At 43.6% G+C, this 9,453-nt stretch overlaps 1 protein-coding gene across 1 annotated transcript; it reads left to right on the plus strand.

Moving 5' to 3' along the window:
- The first annotated feature begins 243 nt into the window (after positions 1-243).
- LOC306912581 (uncharacterized protein) lies at positions 244-7,799 on the plus strand. Its single transcript, XM_079488914.1, has 3 exons — positions 244-381; positions 3,727-3,858; positions 6,102-7,799. The coding sequence occupies exons 2-3, from the start codon at positions 3,759-3,761 to the stop codon at positions 7,316-7,318; spliced, it is 1,317 nt and encodes a 438-aa protein (XP_079345040.1). The 5' UTR covers positions 244-381; positions 3,727-3,758; the 3' UTR covers positions 7,319-7,799.
- Positions 7,800-9,453: the final 1,654 nt, after the last annotated feature.

Here is a 9,453-nt window from a genome sequence, read left to right on the forward strand (position 1 = left end):
GGAGGACCACTGGTTGAAAACCACTGGTGTAATGTATATGTAGCCTGGCTAATAAGCCAGACCGAATCATCCGTTGGCAAAAAAATAAATTGCCTGCTGGCGGATTACGCGACAGTGTGATTTGAGTCTGGTTTATTAGCCAGGCTAATGTATATGCGGCATAGTATTTCACTGTACCATGGCTCCCCCTAGCGACCGTTTATGGTACGTGCACGCTCCAGCAGCAGCGCTAGTGCGCATGTGCACAACCCTATAGTGTGTTCGCCGGACTGTTGACACTTTAATAATAACAGTAAAACTAAAAGGTGTCTTTTGAAAACAGCTCGTTAAGCAGCAGGAGGACGTTTGTTTGTTAGCAGCTCAACCACTGAAACACAGCAGGTAAGATGGTGAACTGATTCACGTTGTGTCTTTACTTAGCCCTGTGCTTACAGCGAGTCTCTCTCACTGACGCCCTGCCGGACATCCACTGCTCACTATCAGCTTTTCCAATTGCGTGCGAGGGTTTACAATTCCCCGAAAATAAACAAAACGACATAACTACTCACCGACACAAAGCCTGCTAGACCTTGGTAAAAGTCTATTCTCGAAGCTGGGAAGCGTCTCGGGTCCCCAGCTTCTCTTTAAAATGCACTTTGTGCCATTGTAATACAGCAATGTACCGGACAGAGTCATTTCTTCTACTACGGCATTTCCGGGTTTTGCCTGCGCCGATCATGGTTGGATTCATTTTATTTAATGACTAAAATAGTTCATTTTAGAGAGAAGCTGGGGACCTGAGACGCTTCCCAGCTTCGAGAATAGACTTTTACCAAGGTCTAGCAGGCTTTGTGTCGGTGTCTCGGTGAGTAGTTACGTTGTTTGGTTTATTTTCGTGGAATTGTAAACCCTCGCACGCAGTGGGAAAAGCTGCTAGTGAGCAGTGGGTGGGAGTCCGGCAGGGCGTCAGACAGTGAGAGAGACTCGCTGTAAGCACAGGACCAGGGCTAGTCTTAACTCTATTTATCTTTTATAATTGATTCATATTTTAAGATGGAACATATGATGAGTCGCATTTACTCTTATATCTGCTTGTTTGTTATGTGATCATAAACAACCAGTAGTTAATACTAGCAGCATCAGTAATATACATTGTTTGGTATTTGGTTGCATCTTTGCAACCAACTCAACATTATTGTTGATGCCACTAATATTAATGTAGGCTAACCATAACGTAGTGTGTTGTAGTATTGCAGTGGAGACAGACAGACAGACAGACAGAGGCGGAGAGTGGGAGTGAAATGGAGAGACAGGCAGGGGGGGGGGGGGGGGGCAGAGAGGAAAACAGGAGAGAGAGAGATGGAACCTGTATTGTAACTACCATGACTAAATCAGCTAAAAGTAACTTTATCAATGATAAAGCAGAGGAAAACAAAAACAATCCTCGTGAGCTCTGGAAGATAGGCAATCAACTATTCCCTCCACATTTCTCAGAGACTCTCTATAGCTCCAATTTTCACCCACATAGTAAACCTCTCCATCAAACAGGGACAGGTCCCCCAAGATTTCAAACTGGCCAAAGTAACCGCCTTGCACAAGAAAGGGAGTAAATTAGACCCCGGCAACTACCGCCCTATTTCTATTCTAAGCTCCATCTCGAAAGTGATGGAAAAAATAGTCTATGAACAGGTTGAAAAGTATCTTGCCACAAATAAATGAATGTACGAGTTCCAATCTGGCTTCAGAACATCCCACTCCACTGACACATGCCTTCTCTATTTGAGCGACCACATCAAACATGAGGTGGATGCTGGCAAATACTGCGACATGGTCATGCTGGACCTCCAAAAGGCTTTTGACACCGTGTCTACCGAGTTCAGCTCTGAACTCGGTAGAATCTGCACCTGGCTCGCTGATAACAAACTATCTTTACACCTGGGAAAAACTGAATCCATTCTCTTTGGCATTTAGTAATCTCAGCAAGGCAAATGGCTTCTTGGTTAGAGTGGGTGACAATGTTAAGATAAACGTAAAGATGAAATTACCTACCTAGGTTCCATCCTGGAGGCTAATCTTTCCGGTGATAAAATGGCCACCAACGTAATCAAAAAAGTCAACCAAAGAACAAGATTCCTTTACAGGATCTCCTGGTCTCCTGGTCAACAAAAACACCTTGAAGACCTTAACAGGAGCCCTTGTACAAGGTTTCTTTGACTATGCATGCACCTCCTGGTACCACAGCACCTCAAAGGGAGAGGAAGAGGATAAATGGACCAGAGCCTAGCTCTAATGCCGTTGCATTTAGAGTTACCGGTATGCAGAGGCGTCTGGGAGAAATGCGAGGCCCTGTGCGGGGGGGCGGCTCCAAACCGACCGCAGCTTAAATAGGTGAAAAATCAACTGCAACGGAACGGGCTGCGATGCGATTATTGTTTCTTTAAAAAAAAAACACTGCCTAGCGCGAGGCCTCGCATGCGCGAGGCCCTGTGCGGCCGCACCACTCGCACTACCCTTAAAGCGGCCCTGCCGGTATGTCACTGTTGACTTCCGGCGCTCACATAAATGCAGACCAGCCTCTCGACTGTAGAGAAAATATAAAGAACGTTTCACCTACTCACCAATACAAAGACGGCTTGTGTTGAAAGCCTACTTTCCACGGTGGACGCACTCTGAGCCCCCCACCACACGTGTAAAATGCACTTTTTGGCCAGAATAGGACTTTCTTTTTTCACTGGAAGAAAAATACTTTTAGTTACTCCACTGTGCCCGATATTGCCAAGAAAAAAAAAACAAGATTTTTCCTTAAAAAAAGTATTTCTGGCTAAAATAAAGCAATAAGCCACGAGAGGTCTCAGGTTACCAGGTATTTTACAATGGCTGGGAGGCGTAGTTATGTTACAAACATATAACAATATTAACCTCATAAAACTATTAAATTCACAAAAGTAGCTACGCTTTGCGCCACCAGAGCGAGCCACACACTTCCTTGTTTTGCTCGGCAAGTAGGCTATGTGACGGGAGAATAGTGCTTGATGTCCCTACGGGGCTGCCTGGAGCTAGCCTGGCGCGGCCAGACTCATAGCGAGGGTTCACTGATGTTTCCTCCCCGCACAGGGCCGGTTCTAGGGGGGGGCAGGGGGGGGCATAGCCCACCCAAACGTGCGTCCTGCCCACCCAATGTGGGTTTGACACCCCACCCGTGCCGGCGGAGTCGCCCCCCTTACAATTCTGAGTGGGGCTGGCTAAATCCGGCCCTGTCCCCGCATATGAAAGAATCTTCAGTGAATCCCCGTTATGAGGCTGGCCAAGCCAGGCTAGCCTGGAGCCACATATTAACAGTCATATGAGTGTGGGCGGTGCTTACACGCCCGCACGGCCAGCGTGTGTAAGGCAATCGAGTGCTCCCCTTCCCCAGTACAGCTACAAGGCTGCAGGATGATACGGTCACGTGACGGTAACCAGCCAATCAGAATCAAGTATTGGGACTAACAGTTTTAGAAAGGGCATTTTATACGTTAGCTTAGTTAGCTTATAAGCTTAGGGATCGGATGAATTTTGTGATCTTAAATTAAGCAAGATCTTTACGCAGACATATCGATGTCTTTATCTTCCCAAGATCCTGGTTCATATGTTGGAGAGTTGGGCTTAGGTCTTAGGTTACCTGGCTTCTGCAAATATTATTGTTATTAATATATTCTCCAGTAGGTCTCCAGTTATTAAAGTCCTTATTCACATGCTTCCTTTCAGACCAGTGTGTGGAGTCCAGACTGCAGGTGAAGATGAACTCTCCAGACTCAGCCAGGGACGTTTCTGTTAAACAGGAGAAACCTGAAGACATTTCTATTAAACAGGAGGAACCTGAAGACCACCCACAACTCGGTACGTATTTTCAATATAGGATCATCTTGGCAAAACATATCATGACAATTATAATATCCGGATATTGTAGGACCACAATGGAAACAAGTCCCCAGGACGTTATCCCTAAATGTTTTACTGTACGTACCTGCGTGCTATGTACATTGTTTCCCTAATAAAGTATTTAATCAATGAATTGATTATGCAATAAAATAAAAAGAAAACATGCACCACATTGTTCTACAGAGTGGAAATAGAGCGTCGCAGTCCCGCCCCCCTACCATGGCCCAGGAAATGATTCCCCTTTCATGACGACGCCAGGCCCAGGAAATGATTCCCCAATGCATTTTTCCCATAGACATTTCAAAAAGTATTTATTTAAAGACTGTTACGCCGCGGACAAAGCCAACTCTTGTCGTGACAAATCATGACATTTTTTTGGGCCGAACAAATAATTAGAAAGAAGAAACACTTTTTTTGTTGTTTTTTTTCTTTGAAATTATTTTGTTTGGTCCAAAATATTGTGTTTGTTGTCATGAGTTGTCACAACTCGAGTTGGCTTTGTCCGCGGCGTAACCGTCTTTAAATAAATACTTTTTGAAATGTCTATGGGAAAAATGCATTTGGGAATCATTTCCTGGGCCTGGCGTCGTCATGAAAGGGGGCGGGACTGCGACGCTCTATAGGCCAAAGCATCTAGAACAGGGTTTGTCTGTCACACAGCTCACGAATCAGAGCCACCTCCAGCCATGAAAGCCAGAAATGCCTGGTTACATTTTGGTAGCATGGAGGCATTTGAGAAGGACTGCTTGAACCTGGAACTCCCAATCTCAGAACAGAAATTCCAACCGATTCTAAAATAGTTTGTTAAAGGGGGAGAAGCAGGGACATTTCCCTTTAAAAATAATGATGCATATCTATCAAAGACCCCCAAAGATGTCCAGTTTTAGAAAAAATCAAAGACTTCGGCCTGGTTGAGGTTCTAAACAAAACACCCTCATAGCTAGAGTATAGCCTCTAGAGGGAGCCATTTCCCCGATGTTGCACGTAGGTGAACACAGCTCTCGGCTTGTCCATACATTGCGCAGTGCTGCTTGTTGCTACTGCGCACCACTTATAATGGTTGGTCTGTGGTTGGAAATGTACAGAAAAAACAGGCAGTACAACATTGTGCATAAAAGTGATATAGCCTAACGATTCTTTGAGGCAACAAGAATAATGTATCGTCCATGTAGCCTAAACAGTTATGTTGAAATCTGCTCGTATTTATTTCATCCTTAGTGAAGAACTATGTCCATCGTGTAGAGCAGGGGTTCTCAACCCGTGGGTTGCGACCCCTCGGGGGATCGCAAAATTGAATGGCTGGAAAATGGAAATTAAGAGTTTACATAGTATGTGGTGCATGCATAAACTTTCCTTAATGATTATATCTGGTTTCAGTATTCATTTATGATATATGTTCTCTATTATTACGGTTATTTTTGCAGTCAGTTTGTATTGGTGGTGGGGAGGGGGGGCGGGGCGGTGGTCGCGAGAAATGACCAAAGCATTTCCGGGGGTCCCCAGCCACAAACCAAATTGGAGTTGACCGGGGTCCCGGCACAGTAAAGTGCCGCGGCACACAGGTTGGGAAACACTGATCTATGGTGTTGAAAATCATGTTGTGTTTCTGCTCCTAGACATCCCGCACATGGTTGTGTGTAAAGAGGAAGTTTCTCCTGAACAAAGGCGGTGACACTTTACAATAACAACCTGTTATAAAGCATTTATAAAGATTTATAAGCAGTTTGTAGATGAGTAATAATCATGAACAGACTTTGTTGACATCCGTAAATGTTTACCTAAACATTTATAACTGTTATGTTTAATCACAACAACGTCACGTTTACTTTACCTCCTCAGTGTTTGGGTCGGGACATGTAGGACTGTATGTGTCTGCTGTCTACGTGCATATGCGCGAAATGTAGCGTCTTCTGGATGCATCTCTTTTGCATTAACATTTCAATGGCCGAGGGTCGTTAGAGTATATTGTTCCGTCGTTATCGCACGTCTAATGGTTAGACGTGTGACAACAAACGACGCAACAATAGGAAGCCTGAAGCCCAGTAGCTATAATATTGCTTTCGGGGGAGGGTTAGTGTTATTTTCGGTCAAATCAGGTGGCACACCTGGACACATCAAACGGCACAGTAAAGTGCCGCGGCACACAGGTTCGGAAACACTGATCTATGGTGTTGACCATCATGTTGTGTTTCTGCTCCTAGACATCCCGCACATGGTTGTGTGTAAAGAGGAAGTTTCTCCTGAACAGCAGAGGAGTCCCTGCAGTCTGCTCCAGGAGGAACCGGAGCCTCCACGCGTTAAAGACTGCTCTGAAGTTGAAGTTGTACTTGAATCTGACACTGAAGTCACTGAAGACAGTGATGATTGGGGGGAGACAAGTGGAGGTGTGCACACTGGAGAAAAACCTTTCCACTGTAAACATTGTGACAAGAGTTTCAGTCAGTCAGGTAACTTTAAGAAGCACCAGCGTATCCACACGGGAGAAAAACCTTTTCAGTGTGAACATTGTGACAAGAGTTTCAGTCTGTCAGGAAATCTGAGGACACACCAGCGTATCCACACGGGAGAAAAACCTTTTCAGTGTGAACATTGTGACAAGAGTTTCAGTCTGTCAGGAAATCTGAGGACACACCAGCGTATCCACTCTGGAGATAAACCTTTTCAGTGTAAACATTGTGACAAGAGTTTCAGTCTGTTAGGTACTCTGAAGACACACCAGCGTGTCCACACTGGAGAAAAACCTTTTCAGTGTAAACATTGTGACAAGAGTTTCAGTCAGTTTGGTTCTCTGAAGATACACCAGCTTGTCCACACTGGAGAAAAAACATTCAACTGTAAACATTGTGACAAGAGTTTCAGTCAGTTTGGTACTCTGAAGACACACCAGCGTGTCCACACTGGAGAAAAACCTTTTCAGTGTAAACATTGTGACAAGAGTTTCAGTCAGTCAGGTGACTTTAAGAAGCACCAGCGTATCCACACGGGAGAAAAACCTTTTCAGTGTGAACATTGTGACAAGAGTTTCAGTCTGTCAGGAAATCTGAGGACACACCAGCGTATCCACTCTGGAGATAAACCTTTTCAGTGTAAACATTGTGACAAGAGTTTCAGTCTGTTAGGTACTCTGAAGACACACCAGCGTGTCCACACTGGAGAAAAACCTTTTCAGTGTAAACATTGTGACAAGAGTTTCAGTCAGTTTGGTTCTCTGAAGATACACCAGCTTGTCCACACTGGAGAAAAAACATTCAACTGTAAACATTGTGACAAGAGTTTCAGTCAGTTTGGTACTCTGAAGACACACCAGCGTGTCCACACTGGAGAAAAACCTTTTCAGTGTAAACATTGTGACAAGAGTTTCAGTCGGTTTGTTTCTCTGAAGACACACCAGCGTGTCCACACTGGAGAAACATACTAGCTCGAAACAATCGTACTGATCCCAACTGATAACTGCGGTCTTGTCCATTGATACCAGTCGAAACGGGTGGAAATTCCCAGAATAGGAATGTTGGGTTCACTTGGCGAAGTTCATTTATTTGATATTTTTTGCAAAGTCAGTCCAAAGTTAAAACATTTCAGAACAGTTGAACAGTTTAAAATATGTCTTTACATTAACCCATTAACCCTGTAAGACCCGGATACATTTCTACTTCCAAAAAAAAGATTTCAACCGAGAAGCATCGTTGGGTCTTACCGGGTTAAAGGACCACTTCACCACTTCTCAACATATATTTCACTAATGTTCATGATAAAATAGGAAACAAATCGACTTGGTCATTAAAGTTAAGCACAATATGTATATATCTAATTTATTGTCACTGTGGTTATCTTCTATGCCCAAAACATTTACTTTTCAGGAAATGGAGATATTGATACACGTGTTCCAATGGATCAAATGGAGTTAGGGATGTCGGTAACGGTTAATTTTCCATCCGGGTAGCCGATGGCATTATCCGGTTAATTAACGGTTGTTGATTTTTTTTTCCCTTTTTTTTTTAATAGGCTACCCCAAATGTAATATGCATGTATAGGCTACATAATTAAAGTTGGTAGACAAATTGTATACATTTATTTATGCTCCTTTTTAAAAGACAAACAAAAAAGCAACATTTAACAATATAACTAAATTGTTGTAGGCTTAATCATCAATAAACAACGCATCGCATCTGCATGCATGCATCTGCGCGTCTACAGTACAGGGGTCCGTCGGTTCTAGTCCAAAACATAAATAAGTCCAGTCCAGATCTGAGCAGCCTATACCTATAAAGCCACTGGTCGCATGGGCTAAGCCTTTTTTTATTATTAAGGAAGATCAGCATGCATATCACCTTGTTCTGTTTGTTGACTTTTCGCTGACGAGAAAACCCTCAAACATCAATAGCCGTAAGCCGTGCCAGTGTGGGGAGGAGGAGGACTGGAGGAGGAAGCGGCGGCGGCTGTAAACGTTCTCCAGGCCAATAATGGATTTAATAATGCCAAGTAGGTATCTGCATTGATACAGTCGACATGTTGTGTTAATCTCGTCTCGCTGTCACTCGCTTAAGTTTTGACTACCGCAAAGCTACCGTTGTAGCCAACTAGCCATTGAAGTACAACAGAGAACTTTGGGACATTGAGGGGGCAGAAAACAGCGCCCGAGCGCTGTTCATGCAGCCTGGAGTGTGACAAGCTGGTCGGCGCAACAGCAATTTTAGGCATGTGTGCAACATGACAACTGTTTTAAAGTATTGTACAGTGACAACTACAGTCTCTGTAATGTTTATGTTGTACTATTACTAAAAACGATCTAAAATAAAGGCATTTATTATTATGGAAATTATCCGTAAAGCTGATAAGCATACTCGGATATTTCTTAACGGTCGGCTAGCCGGTTAACCCCTGACATCCCTAAATGGAGTTAAGTCTTTAATACTTTTCATGAAACCCACAGACACACTTAACTACTTTCAATCCTAAATTGTTCTAATTTAATCAAAAATAGCAACAATAGCTGATTAAATATGGAGATACGGTCCCAGGCCAACAGCAATGATATACAAACCTAATCGTGGTGGACAGTTTGATGCGTTATTTGCATGTGGTTATAGACATATCTGAATAGTTTACATCAAGTATCAAAGTATTGTGGGCCAAATATAGTGTGTCTAACATAATTTTGGTTATGAATAATATGCATTTATTTTGAGGGCCGTCCCAAACATTTGACAGTGTATATGTTATTGTGAGTGTTGGACAACCTTACTCTAACAGTGTTGTCCTTCAGTGTAGTGTCATTGTGACATCTCTGTTCACGTAGCAGACATAGCACAGTACAAAATATGTTATTCATCTTTCCTGTTTCCTGTTTCTGGACTCGGCATCCATCAGTAAATCAGAAGGATGCCGCCCAGCACCCATTCTATGTCCTCCTGGGTGATGGCTGCACAAAACTGTCTTTTAAGCACAACTTTAAGCTAAAGCATCGTGCTTTTGCGGCTGCGGGCCCCAAACTCTGAAACATGTTGCCCCACCACATTAGATCTGCCGAGTCAATTGGGGCTTTTAAATCCCTCC

This window comes from Electrona antarctica (assembly GCF_951216825.1).
Source record: "Electrona antarctica genome assembly, chromosome: 19".
NCBI lineage: Eukaryota > Metazoa > Chordata > Actinopteri > Myctophiformes > Myctophidae > Electrona > Electrona antarctica.